General features: G+C 43.6%; 1 protein-coding gene across 7 annotated transcripts; it reads right to left on the bottom strand.

Moving 5' to 3' along the window:
- Positions 1–1,731: 1,731 nt before the first annotated feature.
- On the bottom strand, positions 1,732–25,074 carry ZBTB21 (zinc finger and BTB domain containing 21). 7 transcript variants are annotated; one of them, XM_025380973.1, is made up of 4 exons: positions 24,939–25,074; positions 17,624–17,688; positions 7,414–9,029; positions 1,732–6,810 (listed from the first exon to the last, which is right to left on the bottom strand). In XM_025380973.1, exons 3-4 carry the CDS (start codon positions 9,014–9,016, stop codon positions 5,816–5,818), a joined length of 2,598 nt encoding a protein of 865 aa, XP_025236758.1. In that variant the 5' UTR covers positions 9,017–9,029; positions 17,624–17,688; positions 24,939–25,074; the 3' UTR covers positions 1,732–5,815. The 7 variants fall into 7 exon arrangements, with proteins under 7 accessions (XP_025236758.1, XP_025236753.1, XP_025236752.1 ...); XM_025380968.1 differs by adding an exon at positions 17,081–17,289 and having other exon boundaries at positions 1,732–9,029; positions 24,939–25,038; XM_025380967.1 differs by having other exon boundaries at positions 1,732–9,029.
- Between the last annotated feature and the right edge of the window lie 886 nt (positions 25,075–25,960).

Genomic DNA, 25,960 nt, shown 5'->3' with positions numbered 1-25,960 from the left:
GGCAGCACAGGGCACCTGGGATTCATAAAGTTCCAGGAACTTGTCAATCTAACACCAGCCATTCGAACATTTTCATTCTCCCTTGAGCATACTGAGAATCATATGAAAATTAAAATACACTATGGGTCTCTCACTGTGTAGGTGAATCAAACTCTGGAGACTATTCGCAGAGATCTTCACTAACTTTCCCGTATCAGCTAAAAACAAATTGGTTGACTGTTGCCTTGGACAAAATTTCTTTGCTGTATTTGTTTATCAAATACTTAATAGGCACCTTCCCTTTGCCAGGTCCTGGAAACAAAGGAATAGCCCCTATCCTTGGGTCCCTCCTAGTCTAGCAGGATAAACCATACACGGGTGAAATAGGAAGTAGCAAGTCAAATGACAGGCTGATATCAGGGTGTTATGGGCAACACTTAGGAGGGGCAACAGCTGTGGGCTGGGGTGAAGAGCACCCGGAAAGGGGCCAGGAAGTATTTTCTGGAGGAAATGATGCCAACCACAAGGGGGTTTTAAGACACTGCACAAAAGGCAGACTTGCATTATCATGAGGTGGATGAACTGACCAAGGACTCTCCTGTGGAGGACAGGGGCTGATGGTCAATAGCATGATACCCAAATTAATGCTGCAGCAGTGTTTCCCCGTGCTGCATTTGCAAAGTGCCTCTATGACAATATGGCAAATCTTCACACATACACCATGTATGAGGAACACCTGCCACTCAACTTTCCAAGTTCATAGAGCTCACGTTTGTAAGAACTGAGCCAAGATCTTGCCTCTGGCTGGGGAAAATATTAAACACTGGGGACATGATTTTGCTACCACACTATCTGCTGTCTTCAGTATGTGCCAAAGATTAAGAGGATGCAAAGGAGTGCAGCAATCCCAAACCTCATAAAGCCTGTTATTGCTAAAAAATAAAAATAAAAAAACAAAAAATGTTAAAGCAGATGATTAAAATATATGTGTGTATATATATATGTGTGTGTGTGTGTGTGTATATATATATATAATTTGTTCCTGGTACAGTGTGTTCAAGACACTTTGGGCAGAGGCTCCTGAGAAAGGCTAGTTTAGGATATCAGTAAAGGAAAACAGAACCATCAGAAGCCAAGAAGTGCGAGTCCAAGCAGGTGAGAAGCAGCGCTGATCAACCCACTGTGGGTCTCTGTACCTTCTCTCTAATTCCTTAATTTCCAGTCAGCTTGGTGGCATTAATTTGATTATCTACAGTTCAGCTGTTCACGTTACAAGGAGAGCTAATAAAACTTAAAAAATGATATACCCCAGTTTTACAGAAAAGCCTCATTACAATGGGAAAAAAAAAGCTATGACATTAAATTCTTTAGATTATCAAATAAAACTGGTTTATCAATTGCTATGCAGAAATATTAATGCAGGGTACTTAAAAATGTTCTTTTTCTGCATTTACCCCCCTGCCCCATCACCTTAAAAACTACTAGTGTGAATAGTAAAGGAAATGGCAGATGAGCAAAGATGGTTACCTATCTGGTTTTAACCATCATATATTTGTGGTGCCCAAATAACTAAAGCTTTAATACAACCTTAATTCGATAAGCAACCTGGAATGGGGGAAAATTAAATCTCTCACAACTCATAAGTGGCTATTCACATTACCCAAATAAGATGATTTTAACTTTACTTTCATAAATGTAAATGCTACACATGGTTACTATCAAAGTACAGAGCATACCATTGAGACTGACTCAAAGCAAAATACAGTACAAATTTATTGACTCCAATCATTCTTAGTCAACATTTAAGCAAAGTAAACAGACAAAAGAATTGAATACAAATAAGCAATGGATTAACATTAGATAGAAATCCTACTTTACCATGAATTTTCAGTTCGAAAAAGCTTATTCCTAAGTAAAACTGAAAAATGACTTACTCTGCTAAGGCATATGACAAAATATACAGAATTATAAAACCATTCTTTTTTTTTCTTTTAACCATAAGCATATATTCAACGGAAAACTTGAAATAGCCTTGGACTAATGTTCTGAAAATTAGTTATAACTGAGTATAATTGTGTGAAAAATCCGGACAGCACTAACAAATGATGAAAGAGCACTGAATTCTGTTATTTTAAAGATTTACAGTAAAATGCTTTGGTTCCCAAAAGACTGTCTCTAAAAGGAATTTTTTAAAACACCTGACATTGTAACTCATTTTTTCTCCTCCAGAATCTAAACACTGACTTTGTCTTCCCCCGAGTCACATGGGAATGCCATAAGCTGGAGTACCTGCTGAGATGCACTGAAAGAGCATATTAAAAATTACAAAAATTAAACTTCTTAAAGTGCTAAAACCACAAAAAGCCATAAATGAAAACCTATTTTTTAAAACTTAAAGTTTAGTAGTCAGTGTTAAAGAACACTTTTAAAATGTGTTAGCATTATTTAAATCAATAATGCATTTCACAATTATTGCAGAAACATCACTGAGACATCGTAAATTGACAAACTGACTTGTAATCCAGTTAGATAAAATTTATACAGAAATCTATTTGGAATTATACCTAATTACTTTTTACTAAGAAATTTCTATAATTTTACTTCTTAAAGTTCCAGATTACAGTTGTATACACGCACGCATGCACGTGTGTACAAACCCAATTTGAGGCAACAAAGGCCAACTTTAGATCTGTTAATTCTCACATCTCTCCCTCACCTTGATCAGACAGTTGGCTTTGTAGATGCAGCCACACTGCACCTCCGTGAACAGACACATTTTATTCCTGTTTCACAGCAGCTACTCTCATTAGCACCATGGGACTACATACGGATTCAAACGGTCACTAATTAAGTGCTGGGGCATATTTTTACTGGCAAGGCTATAAACATTCCATTCCAAACCAGAATACCAAGAACATCACATATCTCCCCACAAATGTAAAGAACATCACTGTTGAATTGTTAGTTGTATATTCTGGTAAAATTATAAATGCATACTAACTAGTTTTAAAGGTGAATATTCTACAAATCTTCAAATATTACTGTTAAAATGCACAATATTTGTTACCTCCATTGCTTACTTTGAGTGATAAAAACACGTTTTATGTTACTCCCTCCTTCTCCCACATAAAGAAAATGATTCAATATCAAGTTCTCAGATTAACAAAGAATATATTAAAACATTTTACATTCTTTCCACAACTGCATAAAAAAGCAGGCATCCTGCATACTTACATGGAATAAAGAGCTTTCTACATTTTCAAAATTAATTACAATCCTAAAAGATATTTACATGAATATCTTCACTAGCTAATGAGTTGCAACAATTTAAGACCAACTTGTTTTACACCAAGTATTTGCCTACTGGCTGAGATAAACATTCTTAAAAAACTTTACTGAATAAAGTAATTGACATATCTTTCATTATTTTACTTCTTAACATTTAAAATAGTTACATGAGTGGAAGCATATTTTTTTTGACCACCAAAATAAACTCTTTCAGCCTAATGCTTTTAAAGTACAGTATAAAAAGTAATAGAAAAACCAGAACGGCATTATAAATGTTTTTGGTTCAAAATTTTATTTGAAATCTTATATTCCTTGCTTAGACAAAAATGTGAAGACAAAACACCAGTCATTTTTAAAATCTAACAGATATGCAGAACCTATGTTTAGATCAAAAATATTTTTTTTCTTTTTTTTAACTGATTAACAATATTATTTTTTAAAAATCTTCAAAAATGTAGCATAAAGGTTCAAGTCCTGGGATACTGAATTTATAATGCCAAGATACTCTGTATCATGGAATTATCACCAATAGATACTCTAATGGCCATGTAGGTGATGATCACTCAGGGAAACTGTCTTCTTCTGAAGTGACAGCTACTAAGATGGTCAGAGTAAGAAATACCACATTATACGGGGAATGAATTCAATGTACAATAATCCATCCTGATGTTTCATGTAAAGCCATATGCTTTAGTTTTATCCTTAAAATGCATAGATTTCTTTAGGAAAACAAAGATGGCAAGAATCAATAACTGCAATTTATTTTCCCTTCTCCATCAAATTTAAGAAAGAATAGGAAGTAACTACTAAAATGTGGAATTTTGGAGTTTTTTCAAGTGAAAGAATACAAGGCAAAATTTCATATATAATATCTATAATGTACAAAGTCAATCAGTATTTTATAAAAATGTCTGGTTCAATAAAAAAATGAGAATTCTCTTTCCTCCCAGTGAGATGGAATGTTGGCAATAAGACTGATGGGTACGGAGTTATTTTCTGCTACAGCACAAATTTAAAGTTATTTCTTAATGACAGTAGTTGACTTTTAAAAAAATTTTGAAAGAATACCTTGTAACACAACCTAGAGTCTAAATTGGCATTACTTTCTTAAAAGGATTTTATAGTTTCATTTTTTTAAATACATCTAATTCCCACCCCTACAAGTAAAAATTTTCCCTTTTGAAACACCACACTGAACTTTGGATATCCTATTGAAAGGCTTTCAATTACAAATTATACATAGTATTCTCTGAAAAGCCCAAAACCCACAGACCAAAATAAGTAGCGAAAACTAATTTTGGACCACTGACAGTGCTTTAATATCTATTTCTGAAATATCAAGCAATGATGTAGAGAATGGCCTTGCTGATTTGAACCACCAGACCACCAAAAAATTCTAACAGAAACTGTCACAAGAGAGAGGCAGGAAAATGTGCATGTTGTATATATCGTTCTTGAAAAGCATGTTCACACTGCAGCGAGATGTTTCTCCTCTGCTCTGAATTATCTACAAGGAAATGGTAATTTAGAATTTTAGATCAGCTGTGCTAACTCTTGAGTATCTGGGATCTATTTAAATATATGTCCCGACCTTATTTTTTAGACTAATGTTAAAATCAAAATTAGTGCCATACGGTTAGCTTTGTTTTTGGTCCTAACTACACTCAGATTTTCAATTTGTGACAGCATAAATCAGAGGAAATGAAACATCTGCAGTCCTTCAAATGCTGGTCTGAATTTGGACTGTGGTGCAGTGTACATGTAACATGGTACAAGTTTTTATCACAATGTCTATCACTACTGAAACCCTTATAAACTGACTGTAGGGGACTTCCATAAATTGCGTTCATTTCCCAGGTCTTCCTTAGAGTTTATCGTTTATTATATTGACTGAAAGCAAGTTTTTGTTAGTTTATAAAGATCTAAGTGTTACTATTGCTGATTTAAATTTCTCACAATTGTCATACAAAAAGTTCTACATGACCACAAAATACCAAATATTTATTTTTATCAAGTGTCAGGATAACTTATCAAAGTTGAGATTTATCTTTTATTGCTAAAGTAGTCTAAGATATAAATCAATACAGAAAACTACTCCACTTCTTCCTGATATATTTTGGACTTAAGAACATGGTTAAGATTTAACTAGAACTCAAGTGTCTAAAATAATCAAAAGAAGGAATACTTTGATAGTATTCCACTAATTACAAATCAGTAAAAAACCAAAAACCTCAATTAAATGATTATATTGACACCATGGAATGAGGAACCATGCACACAATCAAGACTAATCCAATTTCAACATTAACGAAATCAAACCATCTTGTTCTTGTAAGGTCCAGAATCACAATATTTTAAAAGGTGTATTTCTAAAGTTGATTAAGGACTTTACTAAGTAATTATCAATTTGTCTCAAACTTAATTTCAAGCGTAACAATCTCCAACCTTTATTATTCTTGTTTAAAAAATATTTTGTTTCTTATGACACATTTCACAATTCCGGTTGAAATCTGGGGACTGCCTCCCATAGGTAAAAAGTGTTGGTCTTTCAATTGTGTGTTTGTTCGTGACTCCAAAGACTAAATGCAGTCTTGAATGTCCTGTGGCAAAGTTTACACATAAACTGTCTTTTAAATGTGATTGCTGAAAGGGGTGGGGCATGGTAAAAAAGGGTGTCTGATTCTTGGGGCACGAACAGTTTTTCTGTGGCTGGAGTTGGGTTTTCGGACAGGCCTGTGGGGCTGTCAGGCTCCAGAGGCTGGATCTTGGGCAGTGGCGGTGGCGGTGGCAGAGGTGGTGGAGAGGGAGAGTTTGTGGGAACAGGACACACCTCAGATTCCTTATGTGCCGATTCCTCTGAAGCCTGAGACATGTGCGACTGGAAGTGACTCCAGAGTCGAAAATTAGTGCGAAAAGCTTTGTTGCACACGTGACAAATAAATGGTTTCACAGAGCACAGAAGCTCCTGGTGACGCTCCAGCTGCTTGTGCACTGTGAACATCTTCCCACACTTCTCGCAGGGCCACAGGCTGGCTTCTTTGCTAGGACCCGCTTCTTTGGGGGCTGTGCTGGCCTCGGGTGCCTCTTCCTCAGCCTCCTCCACAGGCTCCTCTTTGACTTGGATTTTCAGTTGCTTGGAAAGACTAAGATCTTCAGGGAGACAAGAGGAATCTTCCGAGTCGAAGTTAACTTGTTCTGAAGAATCACTGAACACGTTATCATCTTTTGTGGTGACGATGTGGTTTACTTTATTGGGCTCAGGGTGGGACTGGGGCCTTGAAGAACCAGTTACATCACCATTGTGGTCCAAAACGGGCAAAGAAAAGTTTTCGGTGGGTGCCATGTTGTTCTGATTATGGACTTCAACCTGGTGCCGCCAGATGCTGAAAGAGGACTTGAAGGTGCGCATGCACTCGAGGCAGGTCAGCTTCTTATACTCACACTTGCTCTCGTGTTCTTGCTTCAGCTCGGGCGAGAAAAACCTGAGGCTGCAGTAAGGGCAGACGGCCGCGTTCCGGCACAGCCGCTCGTGGCTTCCTTGCTCTAGGAGAGAAGAGAGCTTAGCATTACAGAGACGGCACTGGTAAACCTCCTTGTTTTCTACTGGACTTGCAAGAGGAGCATGCTCTTTTGGTTTAGCAACTTTATTTACTCCAAGGGGTTTTTCTCCTGGATGCATTTTTATGTGCTGCTTAAATTGAGAGAGAAAGCGGTACGCTTTTCCGCAGTAAGTACAAATGTAAGCTCCTTTGGCTCGAGATCTCAAGTTCCTCTTGATGACTTGCTGTGCTTGGGAGCTACTCTGTCCCTGAAAACCAGGCTTGCCGCGCCTTAACTTAATGATCAGGGCCTTCTTAATTTCTCTCTCTCTCACTATGTCAATCAGCTTTCTTTGGAATTTTTCATCCAAAACAGCATGTGAACTAGAGGCTGGTGATGGGTTCTTCACTATGCCGTGTTGGGTCTGACAGTGTGTCCACACTTTGAAGTTGGTGTGAAACCTCTTGTGACAGATGTCACAAGCGTAGGGCTTTTCTGGGTTATGGTACATGTTAACATGACGGTGAAGACCTGCTGTTGATCTAAAGATCTTAAGGCAATGTTTGCATTTAAATTTTTTGTTTGGTCTCGTCCCCTCCAACTCACCAAATTCGTCTTTATTCAAATCAGAATCTGGAAAATCTGCATCAAGGATAGTAGGGCTTGAGCCTTCCTCAAAATTATCTTCTGACACAGGAGACCCATGCTCATTCACCTTTAACTTCTTAAACGGCAATCTTCGGTCCGCTTGGAACCTCCTTTTTGCTGGGAGTCTGCTCATGTCTTTTTGGTCATCTTCTGTTTTCAGAGACAGGTCTCTCGTGACCGACGAAGATGAGGCAGCTGCTGTTGCTGCCGCATCTCCCACAGTGACGCGGATGATGTCCGAGGGGTCCGACAGCGGGCTGCTGGGCTCGGTCTTTATGCGCACCTCAGTCACAGGGGAGGCTCCCTCCCTGTCTGTTGACTGAGAAGCACTAAAGGACCTGAGGCGATGCGGTTGTAGCACTTGAGGCCTGTCATCTTGGGCTGTTTTTTCACTACAATCTTTTAAAGATGACTTTTGAGATAAAGCACACAACATATTCCCTGGTGCATCACTGGACACCGAAGATGATCCCTGGGAAGATTTCAAATCTATGGAAGGTGAATAGACAGGAACCTGGCTATCCATCGACAAAGACCGTCTGAGGAGACTCTTAACAAGTGGGCCACTCCTGTCAATGCTTTGGTTTCCAGAACCAGATCCACTGGATGGGATCACTAAGCCTAACTTTGAATAATACAACAAGTTTCTATCTTCACCTTGACCATTTCCTTTGTTAGTTTCTTTTAATACATAGGGAGTCTCTGATGAGCTACAAAGAGACAAAACAGGTGGCCGTGGTCTCTTCAAAGCCAGCTCTAGAGCTTTTCCTTTTGGAAGCTGACCACTCACACCTGGTTTATCATCCATAGCTTCTCTGTCTTGCAGAGGCTTTGAAGGCAATACTGCATTTCTTTTCACCAAACTAATTCTATTAGGATCATCCAAAGATCCAGAATGCTCAAGAGACTTTGCATATCCCACAGAACTATCTTTCGGCCAACTCTTTTCAGTTAATGACAAACTATGAAGCGGTTCAATTGGTTTTGGGACATGTGGCTTATTGGTATTAGCCTTGACTGCAATGCTAGGAGAGGGCCGGGAAGTATGGCTTACATCAGGTTGATTTTGACTAACAGTTTTTCCTTGTGCTTCGTTTCTACTTTGACAAACAATGACACTTCTCTTTTGAGAACTGTTTTCATCATCTTCTACAAACACTTTTTTTCTATTAGGACACGTTGGAAAGGGGGCTTGAGGTGTTTTAGAAACGATGTTTGTCAGAAAGGAAATCCCAAGACTATAGCCAAGTTCTTGCACAGCAGCAAGGCTGCTCTTCTCAACAAATAGAGAGGAAGAATAAATGTAGTTTAAAACATTATCAAAAGCATCTGGCTCACAGAAGTCAAGCTGAAATACAGCTTGTGACTCATTTTCCTTATTTGTGAATAAACTCTGAAAGTATTCGCTGCTGGCAGCCAAGACGTTTTTATGAGCTCGGAACTTTTGGTCTCCAACAATCAGCAGCACATCGCACAGCTGTCCTTTGAGACGCTCCTCATTCAGGGCACTTAGGAGAGAAATGGCGTGTGCGGGGTTGATGTAATGCAGTAATCCCTCCATGGCTTGAGTTTATCTAAAAGACAAAACGTAAAATTACTACAGATATTGCAGTGAAAAGTTCCCTTGGAATGAAGGGCTCCTCAAGAGCAAGGAACATCAGCTGTCTTTGCAAAGGTACCAATATTTAGCAGACCGTAGGCTGACAGAAGCTTTATGAATGAACAATCTTATTTAAATAATGGTGAAAATGTAAAATAAGTCTTGTGGTTTAAGTAGGTCCTCATTAAAACAGAAGAATTGCAGGAACTGTAACATAGGCATTTGTATACCATCAAAAAGGCTGCCAGAACTTGGCAGGTGGATATGGAAGCAATATTTGAAAATAAAGGTTTATTATTTAGGGTCCTTATCCATTTGATGCTTGGCACTATTCCTTTTCAGAAAACAAGTATGAATTATCAAAACCCCTGAAGTCTATAATTTTGACAGAAAATCAGCTTTATTACTACATATACTTAAACATAATGTGAACTGTTAACAATTGGTTGCAAAGCAGGTCTTGTGAGACCCTTATTTTTTATTCTGAGATAGGGTATCTCTCTGTCACCCAGGCTGGAGTGCAGTGGCACCATGATGGCTCACTGCAGCCTCAACCTCCTGGGCTCAAGCAATCCTCCCACTCAGCCTCCTGAGTAGCTGGGACCACAAGCATATGCCACCTCGCCAGGTGATACGGTTTGGTGGTGTCCCCACCCAAATCTCCTTTTGAATTGTAACTCCCACAATTCCCACATGTCGTGGGAGGGACCCAGTGGGAGGTAACTGAATCATGGTTTCTTTTCTCTTTCTCGTGCTCTTCTCATGACAGCACAAGTTCTCTCTTCCCTGCTGCCATGTGAGATGTGACTTGCTCCTCCTTGCCTTCCACCATGATTATAAGGCCTCCCCAACCACGTGGAACTGTGAGTCCACTGAACCTCTTTTTCTTGTAAGTTACCCAGTCTTGGGTATGTCTTTATTAGAAGTGGGAAAATGGACTAATACAGTAAATTGATACCAATAGACTGGGGCACTGCTGAAAAGATACCCAAAAATGTGGAAGCAACTTTGGAACCGGGTAACAGGCAGAGGCTGGAGCAGTTCAGAGGACTCAGAAGAAGACAGGAAAATGAGGGAAAGTCTGGAACTCCCTAGAGACTTGCTGAATGGCTTTGACCATAATGCTGATAATGATATGGACAATGAAATCCAGGCTGAGGTGGTCTCAGATGGAGATGAGGAATTTGTGGGGAACTGAAGCTAAGGTGACTCTTGTTATGTTTTAGCAAAGAGACTGGTGGCATTTTGCCCCTGCCCTAGAGATCTATGGACCTTTTAAATTGAGAGAGATTATTCAGGGTATCTGGCAGAAGGAATTTCTAAGCAGCAAAGCATTCAAGAGGTGACTCAGGTGCTGTTAGAGGCATTCAGTTTTATAGGGAAGTAGAGAATAAAAGTTTGGAGAAGTTGCCACCTAACAGTAAAAAGAAAAGAAAATCCCATTTTCTGAGGAGAAATTCAAACTGGCTGCAGGAATTTGCCTAAGTAACGAGGAGCCGAATGTTAATCACCAAGACAATGGGGAAAATGTCTCTAGGACATGCCAGAGACCTTTGCAGCAGCCCCTCCCATCACAGGCCCAGAGGTCTAGGAGGAAAAAATGGTTTCGTGGGCCAGGCCCAGGGACCCCTTTCTGTGTGCAGCCTAGGAACTTGGTGCCCTGTGTCCCAGGTGCTCTAGCCGTGGCTGAAAGGGGCCAAGGTACAGCTTGGGCCATGGCTTCAGATGGTGCAAGCTCCAAGCATTGACAGTTTCCATGTGGACACCTGTATGTCCAGGAAGAAGTTTGCTGCAGGGCTGTGTCCCTTCCATGAGGGACAGGGCCCTCATGGAGAAACTTCTGCTAGGGCAATGCAGAAGGGAAATGTGGGGTTGAAGCCCCCATATAGAGTCCCCACTGGGGCACTGCCTAGTGGAGCTGTGAGAAGAGGGCCACCATCCTCCAGAACCCAGAATGGTAGATACACCGACAGCTGGCACTATGTGCCTGCAAAACCCATCGACACTCAATGCCAGCCCATAAAAGCAGCCAGGAGCGGGGGCTATACCCTGCAAAGTCACAGGGGCGGAGCGGCCCAAGACCATGGGAGCTCACCTCTTACATCAGCTTGACCTGGATGTGAGACACAGAGTCCAAGATCATTTTGGGGCTTTGAAATTTGCCTGCCCTGCTGGATTTTGGCCTTGCATGGGGCCTGTAAGCCTCTTTGTTTTGGCCAATTTATCCCATTTGGAACGGCTGTAGTTACCCAATTCCTGTACCCCCACTGTATCTGGGAAGTAACTAACTTGTTTTTGACTTTGCAGGCTCATAGGTGGAAGGGACTTGCTTTGTCTCAGATGAGACTTTGGTCTGTGGACTTTTGAGTTAATGCTGAAATTAGTTAAGACTTTGGGGGACTGTTGGGAATGCATGATTGGTTTTGAAATGTGAAGACATGAGATTCAGGAGGGGCCAGGATGGAATGATATATTTTGGCTGTGTCCCCAGTAAAATCTCATTTTGAACTGTAGCTCCCACAATTCCTCACATCTGGGAGGGACCCAGTGGGAAGCAACTGAATCATGGGGGCAGGTCTTTCTTATGCTGTTCTTGAGATAATGAATAAATCTCAGGAGAGCTGATGGTTTTATAAAGAGATGTTCCCCTGCACAAGTTCTCTCTTCCCTGCCACCATGTGAGATGTGCCCGGCACTCACCTTCTGCCATAATTACACGGCTTCCCCACGTGGAACTGTGAGTTCATTGAACCTCTTTTTGTTAGTTACCCAGCCTCAGGTATGTCTTTATTAGCATTATGAAAATGGACTAATTACACCCGGGTAATTTTTTTTATTTTATTTAGAAACGGGGCCTCACTATGTCGCTCAGGCTGGTCTCCAACTTGTGGGCTCAAGAGATCCTCCCACTTCAGCCTCCCCAAGTGTTGGGATTATACGCATGAGCCACTGAGCTTGGCCAAGAGACCTTTAAAAATAGGTAAGAATCTGGAAAGAGAAAAATTATTTGCTAATTACTAACGAAAGTGTTTATGCCGGGCACAGTGGCTCACACTTGTAATCCCAGCACTTTGGGAGGCCAAAGCGGGCACGTCACTTGAGGTCAGGAGTTCGAGACAAGCCCGGCCAACATGGTGAAACCCCATCTCTACTGAAAATACAAAAATTAGCCAGGGATGGAGGCATGCGCCTGTAATCCCAGCTACTCAGGAGACTGAAGCATGAGAATCACTTAAGCCTGGAGGTGGAGGTTGTAGTGAGCCAAGACTGCGCCACTGCACTCCAGCCTGGGTGACAGAGCAGGACGCTGTCTAAAAAAAAAAAAAAAAAAAAAAAAAAGATTGTAAGTGTTAAAGAATAAAAGAAGTTTGTTTTCTTTCTTAATGCTATTTGCCTTGCAATCTCATGAATACTATTTTCTTACCAAATCACATTTTCAACAATAGCACAAAGGAAACTTTAGCCCAGTTCTAAATTTAATTAAAGAGTTTAAACTGAGATTTCACTGAAATGCTCTTCAAATCTAAACATGAAAAGAGGAGGCCAAGTGGTAGAGTGCAAGCTCTGGTGCCAGACACTTGGGTTGAGATGCCAGCTCCTTGCAGGCTGGCTGATTGTCCTTGGGTGTTTCTGTTAGCCTCTCGGTGTGGCAGGTCCCTCACGTGAGATGGGAATGACAACTGTGCCCTCCTCTTGCAGGGTTGTTGCAAAGAGTTCATCTAAAGAAAACTCAACAAATGTGCACTTAACTTGCAGAAATTGCAGGATTAATAGGCATCTATTTGGTATCAAAGAAATAGGGCAGATTAACCCCACCACATTCTCGATGCAGACAAAGCCATTTCATGCGGAGAAAATGCCTGACTCTGTGTATCTGACCCTTTATTTAGGCTTCTGTTCCTCTAACACCTCATCCTTTTCATTTTTTCTTTTAGATGGGGTATCGCTCTGTTGCCCAGGCTGGAGTGCAATGGCTCAATCTTGGCTCACTGTAACCTCTGCCTCCTGGGTTCAAGTGATTCTCCTGCCTCAGCCTCCTGAGTAGCTGGGATTACAGGCATGCCCCACAACGCCCAGCTAATTTTTGTATTTTTAGTATAGATGGGGTTTCACCATATTGGCTAGACTGGTCCCGAATTCCTGACCTCACGTGATCTGCCTGCCTCAGCCTTCCAAAGTGCTGGGATTACAGGCGTGAGCCAATGCACCTGGCACATTCCTTTCATTTTATAATGCCATATTTTCTTTCAAATATTGTTAAGACATTTATTTCTAAGATTAAATGTATCCCAAGTAACTAAGAATATTTGTGACGGTTTTATCTTTCTCTAGAGGGCAAACTGTAGATGAACCAAACTTGACCCCAGCACATTTGTACGTTCTCTTTTGGCCTTTGCTGGTTACCCCAGCCACCAGGCTCTTCAGAAGAGCCCAGAGTCTCCTAGGCTGTCAACCTGGGAGTGGCCACATGCAGTATACAATTCCTTCTGACTCCCTGATAAGATGCGACTCAATTTAACTGACTGCAACACAGGACTTTCTTCTAGAGATGATGCCTTTAGCCTGCCCACAAACAACTGCTTTGGTCAGACTGTACCAAGTTTCTGTCCATTCCCGCCTACCATCCTTTCAAAGTAAATGGTAAATTTTAATTCCTCTATTTTTTAAAAATTATTCTATTTGTGACTACTTGATAATTTCCCTTCCTTTTTCTTCTGTTAGTCATTCAAATTTTCCTTATTCCTACCAGACGTTCTTTACATCTATCTGTATAAAGAAACCCTTATCATATTTTACAGAGGTCAGTAGAAAAAGACATAAGCTTATAATGTTACATGTATTACTCAGCTGGGTACTGAGGAGTTTTCAGCACTATTTTTGACAAAGCTAGTTCAGATGTTGCCACAGGGAAAAGCTGTAACACAGAATTAACGATACAGAATTAAAGGCTTGGATAGTCTCTGTCAAAAGGGGTTCTTAAACTCAATTTGGTGGTTTAAAATTAGCATTTAAAAAATAAATGACTAGGACAGAGCAGAAAATATCAGAATGCATCAAATGTCATAAGGTTAATTACGAGCTTGAGAAACTTTTGTTTCTATTATATATATGTACATATTCACATAAGCAAGCATGGACTGGATTGAGATATAAAATGTATTCCTTCCTGTGGGTCAGTCAAAATATTTTGAGAGCCAGTGTTCTAGGCTAACCAACCTCTTTGAGCCTCAGTTTACCTTGCTATAAAATAAGGATAATGCAGCTACCACATAATGCTATTGTGGGAATTAAATAAGATAATAGTTGCTACCATTTATATAGCACCTAACTATACAGGAACCTACACTATAAAATGTACCAGGAACTTCTCATGTCATTCACTCATCAAAATGGGATCAGAGAAGGTATGAAGGAGGCGAGGGATGAGCCATGGAGATAAATGGAGGAAGAACATCACAACAAAAGGAGAAGCTAAGGCAACAGAAGGGCTGGAGCAGTGTGTGCTGGGAACCATGCAAGATGACATCTGAGAAGCAAGAAGAAGAAAGACTGTCAAGGGCTGGGAGACCTCCAGAAGAACTTTCTTTCTTACTATGGATGAAATGGACAGCCACTGAAGATTCTGAGCAGAGGAATGACAAAGACCTGAATTATGCTTCCAAAGGATTGCTCTGGCTCTGTTGTTGAGAGTAGACAACAGAGGGTAGGTTAGGATGGAAGCTGCGGGCCGGCTTGCAGTCCACTGTAATGACTCAGATGAGAGAGGATAGTGGCTGGGACTAGGGTGGTAGCAATGGAGGTAAAGGCAGAGTCATTAGGATTTCTAGTGGACAGACTGCAGGAGAAAACAGAAGGTGTGGAGTTAAGCACTCTGCCAAAATAACTGGAAGGGCATCCTTAGCAGAGACGAGGTTTGACAGAAAAAACAGGAGTTCTGATTTTTTTTAAGAATTCAGTTTTGATATCCTACATGTGAGCAGCAACCTGTTCATCAGTATACCCTTTATGAGCCTCCATCTCTGCCTTACTGTCCCTACTTCCTTTCTTGTGCTTCCTGGGATCACTTCCCAAATAAACATCTACATCTGAATCTTTATCTTAGGGTCTACTTTTGGGGGAATCCAAACTAAGACACAAACAGAACTTGAAGCACAGGTAAAGGCTAACCACTTCAAACCTCCCTTCCAAGGGCTTGTCCTGGCCCTTTAGTGTGAAGACTAAACCAAGGGGAGTTTTCTACATCCCTGGACCTGAAGCAAATGATATTCCACAGACTGTATGCATCCTGTTGCCAAAAAAGCAGTATTTGTGTCCCTGTTCTTTGTTTAGAAAGGTTTCCTTCTTTATGCATTATTCAAAGTATCACGATCCCTATTTCTGCTCTAAGTCACTGCTTCAAATTTCTTGGATCACAGACTTCTGTATTCTTTGAATGAAAACATCTACGAACTAGGGGACAATAATAAAGTCACTCAGAGTTAAGTTGTAAGAGAAATACTCACTGTCCCTGAAAATTATTGGGGACTTAAAACTTAACTTTCCTATAACCTCCATTTAGAGCCATCACACCAGCCTGAAAAGTGCCTTGGGATGTCCAAATTCCTGATACACAACTGCAGGACCACTTTACAGAGTATTTACTTTCCATTCCATTCAGTAGAACAGTAACTAGGTACTTAATAACAGCTAAAATTTGGTGTTTATTCTGTCACATACACAAAAGTAAACACTTTTTATGTACTAACTCCATATTTACATCAACCACAGGAGGTAGGTACTATTATCCCCATTTTACAATGAGAAAACTAAGGCACAGAAGGTCAGGTAACATGCTCAACGTCATAGAGATAATAAGTAGCAGAGCAGGATTCGCATCAGCTGGCTTGGCTCCAGAGGCTAAGCTCTTAACCCCTACATGACACTGCCTCTAGTTTCCTCTTCCAATTCTCGTATCATCCTCTGAACTAGAGTGCCATCAATCCTTTTTACAAATGAGAAAACTGAGGCATTGAGAGGTCAAGTCATTTGCCTAAGGTTATCCAGACAGTTATAGACTTATGGCTAGCATCTGTCTAGGGTGTGCTAGAACCCTTCTGGACATGGAAGATACCAATTTAACAAGTACGGCCCTGCCTTATGAAGCTTAAGGTCTTGCGCAGGAAGAGGACAGGTCAATTCATCAGCCTAGTCCAGTATGCTAAGCAGCAGATAGGATGTTTGTAGAGGCAGAGACGCAGTATGGATGACAGGCATCAGAGCCAGGTGAGATGGAGACCAGGAAGGGCGTTATACGAAGAAAGTTTTATAGGGAATGCCGGGAAGAGATAGGCAGGAAGGATGAAGGGCATTTCAAGGGATAAGTATTTATTTTTCATTCCATTCAGGAGAACAGTAATTAGGTACTTAATAACAGCTATAATTTGGGTGCTTATTCTGCCACATACACAAAAGTAAACACTTTTTATGTATCAACCCAATATTGACATCAACCCTAGGAATTAGGTACTATTATTATCTCCATTCTACAGATGAGAAAACTGAGGCACAGAAGGTTAAGTAACATGCTTAATGTCAGACAGATAATAAGTAGCAGGGCAGGATTCATATCAGCTGGCTGGGCTGCAGTACATGCAACACCACAGAGACAAGACAGAGCAGGAGGAATCCAAGGGAACCACAGGTGGCTTTGTCTGGTGAAAGGTAAAGGTACACATGGGGGAGGAAACGCCCATGAGGCTGGAGGAAGAGGGAGGCATTAGTGCCTTGGGGGCTAAAATATGTTATCTGAGGATCTTGCACAGGAAAGCAACATTGTCCATTCTCCCCAGTACCCCAGGATCTGGAGAATCTAGATGTCTAGAATGAGATGCAGATCCCTCACCTTTATATTAAGGCCCTTGCTTTTTTTACATTTTAATTCAATTAAGCTTTGAAAACAATGTACCCTTTCCTACTCTGGCTGCAAACAGACAACATACTGAATTTTTGTGTTTTAATGACAGTATATTTGAGTTTAACAATTACCTAAAAATATAAAATGCTCCATCAAGAATGTAAGTAAAAGGGGGAAAATCACAACTGCTGACAATCACGAGATAATCCAGCAAGACTGTTTGTGGCTGGTGGCTGTGTAGACCGAATCCTCAAAAACTTTTGATTTCTCTGCTCGTCTGCCGTCAGATAAGGCGAACTTTGTTGCTGGGTGTACTTTCTCCTCACTGTATTTTTCAGATCTAGACCGGTAAGTTTGCTGGCACATCACTCCAAATTTCCATGCAGGTTTTCATTATGAGTAATCAGGGCCTCCGACTTACAGAAGCAGTGCATCTTACATATAAACATGCACTGCTGCCACCATCATCTACGCCCCTCCTTTCCACGGCTCATCTCCACCTGACTCATCACGGCAGAAGTTCTGCCACTTCAGTCATGGCGGAAAAACCTTGGAGCTCTTAAAAGACAAGTGGGTGAAATTTGGAAGAAAAGGTCTATTTATGAGAAACAGAAAAAGCTAAAAGGAAAACCCCCCAGGAAAACCAGTTTCTGAAACAGGGCCGGCTTGCTTACCAATTTGATCCTCGCACACAAATAGGTTCCCAAAGCCTGCCTGGATTGTTTCTACTTCATGTCTTCTGAAATTTCAAAATGAGAGAATCTTTATGGTTAACAATTCACGGAGGACCTTACAGTTCCATGGAAAAGCCTTTCAAATCAGTCTATTTGTCTCAAATCCTGGCTCTGCCACCTAGTAGGCATGTAACCTTCTAAAGATGACTCAATCTTTCTGACTAGTTTCCTTACCTGTTAAACATGGCTAACACTACCCACCACATAGGATTTTTATGAAAGACAGAAGAGACAACATGTTTGAAAGCCCCAGTACATTCAGCACTTCCCATGTGGCACATGCACATCTTCCTTCCTTCTCCTCTTCCCCTCACAGATGCTTGTGTGGGCCTGCTACCCACCATGTATCACAACAGGTGCTGGTGATGGGAAGATGAGTAACTGGCCTGCTTCTTGTTCTCCTGTAGTTCACATTTCCATGGTAGGACAGACAACAATTAATGAAGGATGTGAAGAATGCTATGGGGATACCGATTCCAGGAAGCAATTAATTTGGCCAGCGGGTAGAATGGTGGATGAGTGAATAGTGGGAACTACTCACTATTAACTATGAGTGAATAGTCCTAAGGAAGGCTTGGGACTCATCACTCCTTTGACAATTATAATACAAGCTGAATATCTCTAGTCCAAAAATCCAAAACTACTTTCTGAGCAATGACATGATGCACAAAGGAAAGGCTCATTAGAGCATTTTGGGTTTTTGGATTAGGGATACTGAATCACCGGGTATAATGCGAATACTTCAAAATCCCAATCAATCTGAAATCTGAAACACCTCTGGTCCCAAGCATTTCAGAAAGGAATAGTCAACCTGTAATACTAAAGGTTCCATTCTTTACATTTCTACCATAGACACTTTTCAGAAATGCTCATCGGCCTTGCTGGGGCTTGAAACCTTGCAAGGGCTTGCCTTGGCCTCAACTTCCAATTCCCTGGAATGGCTACAAAACCCTTCAGAACTGGATTCCAGAAGATTATTTCATACCATCACTTCAAATTCCTCAGGTAATAAATGCTAAGGGGGTGGGGGACTCATATCTCACATCTTCTTTTTTTTTTTTTTTTTTTTTTTGAGATGGAGTCTCACTCTGTCACCCAGGCTGGAGTGCAGTGGCACGATTTTGGCTCACTGCAACCTCTGCCTCCTGGGTTCAAGCAATTCTCCTGTCTCAGCCTCCTGAGTGGCTGGGACCCCAGCCACCAGGCCTGGCTAATTTTTGTATTTTTAGTAGAGACAGGGTTTCACTATGTTGGTCAGGCTGGTCTCGAACTCCTGACCCCAGGTGATCCGCCCATCTCGGTCTCCCACAGTGCTGGGATTACAGGTGTGAGCCACCACGCCCAGCCTCATATCTTAACATAAATTAATTCAATGCAAATACTTTCCTCTATAGAGTGTTAAATCAGTCGTATGGAAAAGATTTTTGAGGGAGGGGGAAGGTAGGCAATTTTGAATATAGAGCATTCTAGTGATAGAAGCAGAAGAAAGCAAAGCATGAGCTGGCACTCAGAAGGGTACCAGGGGGTGAGTGAGGGGTTGAGAAAGAGAGATGGAAAGGGATCAAAATAGTCTCACCTACTACTTGGACTAGTGTCATAGCTAAAGGTACATTATAAATTAAGTTGGCTCCCAGACTAGCCACAAAACTGCTACTACCAGTTCTACAGGAAAATGTCTCTTTACATCCAGCATCAACCTAGAATTCAACTCTGGGAACATGGGTCCTTTGGATATTGGGGATTGCTTCTATAGTCCTAACCATGATACTAGAAAAGAGAGGGAATGCACGTAACACAAGGCAAACACCTAGTTAAAAAAACAAAGCATCTACATTTGACTCTGGAATATAAACACACACACAGACTGCTTATCCCCAAACCCTAATCTCAGGATTTAGCCATACCACCTACCAATGGATTTTACTATTCGATGGTGATAGGAAGCTGCCTCTGAGTTTCAGTCTTATCATCACTCACTTGGTGACAATGCAAATATCCTCAGATTTCAAACCTAGACTAGCTTATCCAATCCTTCAAGAGGAGTTATGTTATTATCTTGTATTCCATTTCACCACACTTTCAGTCTCTACCAAGGGGGTTTGATTTTGGTTTGATGGTTTGTTCTCTGCCACATTCAGCAGAATGATCCTACTCTAACATAGTTCAAGCTCCTTTGCACCTTAGCAGACTCTGGTCACAGCCTTGGCTGTTTTCTTCCAGCCACTACACAGCCATTCCATCCCGTTAACAGCCCCATGATTTTGCTATAGAAGAACTGCTCTTGTCCCACTGTGTGCTACAGCCTGATGTGCTACACAGCCTGATGTGCTCCTCTCCCCTAGCTCTGGGCTAACCATACAACCAAAGCCAAATCAATCAGAAACTTTGTCCTTGGAATATGAATCCTGAGAAGAATGACAAAGGCAATAAATAAATGAAGCTGATTTATCTCAGCGGAGGCCTGAAAATGCAACCTTGCTAGTGCCTGCTACATAGATTCCTGGAGTTAGCTTGGTTTTTGTCCTTCTTCCTGGCCCAGTTTTTTAGCTCTTAAGTGCTGTATCTTTACAATAAACTACTTTTTCCATTCAAGCCAGCCATTTTCTGTTCTTGTTATTAAAGAACCCTAATATATTTCCACGTGGTATTCACTGTTCCTGTCATGCCTTCCAAACTCATCCTAATACAGCTGCTAGCCTGAGCTTCTTAGAACAAAGCTTTGATCGTTCACCCAACATACACATTAAATACTCCTATTATTAATTCAATTTATTTACTGAATTCCAATTCTGTACAAGGCATGGTTAGATTTATCTGAAATACAGGGGTGCACCAAACAGACAAGACCCCCACTTTCTAGTGAGATAAATCAGATGCTAAATAAGGAAACAAATAAAAAAGATAACCTCAGATTCTGCTAAGTGTTATGGTACAAATAAACAAGGTGCTATCGCTGGATGCAGTGCCTAGAGAGGATGGTCAGAAAATATCTTGATGGAATATTTCAGCTGAGATCTAAGATCTGAATGAAGAGAACCAGCTTTGATCCTGTTTAAAAATAAAATAATAAAAACAATTGTTCTCCATTAGGCTAAAATATTTAAAACAATGACTACAGGGCTCTATAAAATCTGGTTTCAAATGACTTCTAAAATTTTCTGAGCCGGGCGCAGTGACTCATGCCTGTAATCCCAGCACTTTGGGAAGCCAAGGTGGGTGGATCACCTGAGATCAAGAGTTTGAGACCAGCCTGGCCAACATGGTAAAACCCCGTCTCTACCAAAAATATGAAAATTAGCTGGGTGTGGTGACGGGTGCCTGTAATCCCAGCTACTAGAGAGGCTGAGGCAAGAGAATCGCTTGAACCTGGGAGGTGAAGGATGCAGTGAGCCAGGATCGTGCCACTGCACTCCAGTCACCACTGGGTGACGGCTGAGCCTGAGTGAAATTCCATCTCAAAAAAAAAAAAAAATTTTTTTTTCTTTCCCTTAGTTATTCCCTAGTGATACCTTCCTGCTCCAGATACTCTGTCTCTGAGACCTAACCTGCACATCTGACTTCTTCCATTCCCCAATCTGGAAAGTCCTAGAACTCACCTAAACCCCCCCTCAGCACACTACTCAGAACATGAATCACCTTTCAAAGCTCAGGTCAAGTCCCAGCTCCTCCATAAAATCCTCCATTGTGGGTTGAATTGTGTCCCCACTCTTCCCCCCCAAATTTATATGATAAAGACTTACCCTCCAGCACCTGGAGAATGTAACTGTACTTGGAGACATGGTCTCTAAGACGTAATTAAGTTAAAATGAGGGCTTTAGGGTGACCCCTAAACTGATGTAACTGGTGTTCTTACAGATAAGGAAGATTAGCACAAAGACATGAACAAAGGAAGGACGAAGTAGGGACAAGAAGATGTAATCTATAAGCCAAAGAGAAGCCTCAGAAGCAGCCAACCCTGCTGACACCTTGATCTTAGACTTCTAGCCTCCAAAACTGTGAGAAAAGAAATCTGGTAAGTCATCCAGTCTGCAGTACTTTGTTATAGCAGCCCAGGCAAACTAACATACCTTCCTTGACTACTTCAGTTTATAATGGGCAAATACCTCCTTTCAACTTCAGCACCATTTACATGTTTATTCACTGCCTTTATTGTTAGTCATTTGTGTCTCCCCAAGAGGACTGAAAGCTATTTAAAGACTGATAATCTATTTAATATCTTTTGGCATTCTTATCAATGCTCAACACGTTATCTTCCACAACAATAAAGATTTGATTTTTCTGTATTCTTCACTCCAATTAAATGCAGGAGTGAAAATTATGGCTGTTAGTTGTTCTGCTGAAGTAAAGCACATTACATCACTGCCCTGCTTTGGAGTACTGTACTGATTTTTCTATTTCTAAAGAAAATCCAAACTATAGACTGGCATACAAGACTTTTCATACTTTGGTTACAATTCATCTCTCCACCCTTATTGGACACTCCTTACCATCTACTCTACAAACTTGCATATCCAGCTTCTGCCACCCAAGATCTCTCTTCCCTCTCCTTTACTTGGTTAACCTCTATCGAAAGATCCAGGTGAAATGTCACCGACTCTACAAAGCTTTTGTAGTTGCCCCTAGCCAGCAGCTCGGTCATCTAAACCACAATACTTCATCTCTCTGTAATACCACCACACGTCTTCAATTGATCTGCTTTTACATGTGTCTCCCTCAAGGGACTCCCTAAAGAAAGAATCCTTGCTTGCATGCCTGTATCCCTGATGCCCAGCACAAGGCCTAGCAAGCTAGGTATTGGGCAAAGAGAGAAATCATCAAACTTGAGGCTCAAGACCTGGACTGGCTCACCTTTATTTCTCCAGCATCTGTTACTGAGCCCCAACACGGGGCAGTATTCTTTGCTTTTTCTATCAGACCTTGTGACTTTAATCACTACTGGACGGTGACTCCCAAATCTGTATCTCTGCTTAGACTCTTGAGGCTCCACCCTCTCAGGTACCTACTGAACAGTTCCATCACAGTATATCCTCAGGTCCAGCATGGTACTTAAACTCCACACCTCTCTTCCCTGCTCCCACATCTGCTTGTCCTCACATATTCCCGATTTACTTTGGTGTGTTGCCAGCCCCTAAGTTTCCAAAACCAGAAATCTCTTCTCTTTCCCTTATAGCCTATCACTGCGACCTGGTCAAACATAGCTCTTAAATAGCTTACGATCTGCTCTCTCTACTTCCATTGGCTTTAGGGACAACTAAAATTGTCCCTTCTGCTGGGCGCAGGGGCTCATGCCTGTAATCTCAGCACTTTGGGAGGCCAACTGGGGTGTGGATCACGAAGTCAGGAGATCTCAAGACCATCCTGGCCAACAGGGTGAAACTCCTTCTCTACTGGGAAAAAAAAAAAAAATTAGCTGGGTGTGGTGGTGGGCGCCTGTAATCCCAGCTACTCGGGAGACTGAGGCAGAAGAATTGCTTGAACCCAGAAGGCGGAGGTAGCAGCGAGCCGAGATCATGCCATTGTACTCCAGCCTGGGGCAACAAGAAACTCCGTCAAAATAAAAACAAATAAAAAGGAAAAGAAAAAATTGTCCCTTTAATTATCTCATTTCCATCGAGACGTTCTTAATAACCCCAATTTTGTTTACAATTTTTCCTTACCAGTGTACACATCTAATATTCCCTCCTAAATAGTGTTAAGTTACTAGAGGGCAGGGGTTATATCTTCTTCAATTTCTGTTTCAACAGAATGAAGCACATTATACTTTCAATAGTGTTAAAAAGGAAAAATAAACAAAAAGTTACTTTTAAGTAAACCAGCACTTCAAATTTCGACTTTCTTTTCAACATCGATATTTAGGGGTGCTTAAACTTAATGACTACTAGTCCTTAGAGATCATGATTTACTCCTTCAAGTACATGAGGAAAGCTTTAAAAGATAATTTTCCAAGAGAAATCTTTCTAAAATGGATTAACCCACTTTCTTGTCTTCTTAAACAAGGTATGAGGACCATAATGTAAGCTGCTTAATTGAGCGCTCAGGGTCATCATGTGAACAATCGCTGGACTACGCTGTAATACACGCGTGCCCTCGGAGGCTCGGTGCCAGGGCTGCGAGTGCTTGCACGAAAGGAAAAACCCCAGGCCGTGTGAAGTCTAACTTTCCCCCTCCTCTCGCTCAGGCAATCCCACCGGGATACCTGTCCAAACACACCCCGCCTCCGAACGCGCTCTCTGGCGGAATTCTCCTGAACCGCAGAGCCCTCGTGGCTGGAAGCGCATAGCAACCGGGGGCAGAGTGCGAGCCCCCAGGGGTGTGCTAGGATGGAAAGGCAGGAGCCTCTGAGGATGGACTACCGGGAGTGTTCCCGAAAAGCCGGGAAGAGATGTGGCGGCGCTGCCGCAGGGTCTCTAAGGCCGGCACGGGCTGCGTCTTGACTCCCTGCCCCTACAGCCGCAGACCTCGGCCGGGGGAAGGGGCTCCTCCAGCGGGGAGACGGTCGCCGGCCGAGCAGCAGAGCTCCGGGCCAGCGGAGGGTGCTGTGCTCTGCGGGACCGCCGAGAAGTCCCAGACAAGGTCTGCAGGGGGTCTGGAGGGGAACAAACGCGCAGCGAGGACCAAGCGTCCGCGGGAGGGGCCGGGCGGGGAGGCGGGCCGGGGGCGGGGAGCGAGCGTCCGGCGGGCACCGAGCGGTCACGCTCCGGCCACTACGCCGAGACGGGGCGGCGGGGCTGGGTCCCGGACCGTGAAGGGAGCTGCGGGTCGCGGCAGGTGCGGGGTCCCCAAGGCCACCGGCCAGCTTCCGCACGCACCTCGCGGCCCGGACCGCCGGCCCCCAACCCCTGCCCAGAACGGGAGAACGCGCTCTTCTCCACGAGGCATTTTAACCGCTCCGCGCGAGGGGCGCGCGCCTGGGCCAAGCGAGTCCCCTACCCCGGGGCAGCTCGGCCACGGTGACGAGTGAAGCCCGTGAGGGAATGGAGCATGCGCATTCGCGAGGGCGAGGCCAAGTGCGGGCAGGGAGTATGCGCAGTGTGAGGGTACAATCGGCTACGTGGGAACCCGGGGCATGCTCGGTGAGCGCCCAGGCCCCGCGCACGCGCAGAAGCGCTCGGAGCCCGCAACCCGCTGGTGGAGAAAAAAGAGGAGAGAAATCACCTCAGAGTTACGTCAGGAAAGGCCGCGTTTTGCGGGGAGGCTGTAGCCTCCCAGGGGGCCCCGCAGTTCTCCTAGAGCGAGGGGCGTGACAGTTACTCACCGGTCTTCAGCCCCGAGGCAGACGCCGGGCCCCTTTCCGCTCACACTCGGCTCGCGCGCGCCGCAGCCGCCGCTGCCGCTGTGATTCCATCCATCTTGAATTTGACGTCATCCCACACCAGGGATGAGGTCATCGCAGGCAGCGCTCGTCACGTGCGCGGCACTCTGATTGGGCGCCGGGCGCCGGAGGGCGGGGCGGGAGGGGCTCGCGGCGCTGGGGGCCGGGGAGGGCGGGCCTGCCGGCAGCCGCTCGCCGAACGGACGCCGCCGCGCTGCAAGCCCGCGCCCTCGGTCCCTGAGGGGAGCCTGCGGCGGCCCTGAGGGGAGGCGGCTCGGCTGGTGGCCACGGCGAGGAGACCGAGCGCCCCGGCCAGGTGGAGTCCGTCGCGGCGAGTAGCGCGCCGATTCTCAGGGAATTTTGCCGCCTGCCGGAGGCGCCCTTGCCGCGGGGTCGCCCCGGGTCATTCCGCCGCGGTCCTGCCCGGCTGGGCCGCCCCTAGTCCCCGCTTCCGGCGCGGCGGGATGCGTGGCGCGGCCGCTTAGTTCCTCGGAGGGGAGGACGCGCTCCCATGCACCGGTGGACGGTGGGCGACGCCCCGAGCCGACTACCTTGACAGCGACGGGAGCGACGCGCGGCTTCCTGACGGGCGCGGGCGGCGAGCGGGGCGCTGCGGTCCTCGGGTCGGCGGCAGACGGTCCCTGCCCGCGAGGGAAGGCCGCGGGGGTCGGCGCCGGCCGATAGTCGCTCAGAGCGCTTCCATTTTCTTCTCCCGACGCGACCTGGCCACCTGGCCCCTGGGCGGGGACCCGGCGGCCGCGGCCGCAGCGTCCGGGCTCCTTCGCCGCTCAGATGGGGGTCGGTCCGAGGGTGACTCCTGTTGGCCGGCCCTGACCCCCGTCGGGGCGTCCACAGCGGCCGGCAGGCAGCCCGAGACTTTCCATAGTGCCCCGCTCATCGGTGTCTGGGAGGGCTGTGGTCAGTTTTTTTGCAGAAATGTTACAAGTCCACTGATGAGAAAACTC

This window comes from Theropithecus gelada, chromosome 3 (assembly GCF_003255815.1).
Source record: "Theropithecus gelada isolate Dixy chromosome 3, Tgel_1.0, whole genome shotgun sequence".
In the NCBI taxonomy this organism is placed as follows: Eukaryota; Metazoa; Chordata; class Mammalia; order Primates; family Cercopithecidae; genus Theropithecus; species Theropithecus gelada.
This window is presented reverse-complemented; position numbering and strand designations above follow the sequence as displayed.

Excerpts from the sequence above, each read along its gene's own strand:
- ZBTB21 (XM_025380967.1), bottom strand. The coding sequence starts at position 9,016 with ATGGAGGGATTACTGCATTACATCAACCCCGCACACGCCATTTCTCTC.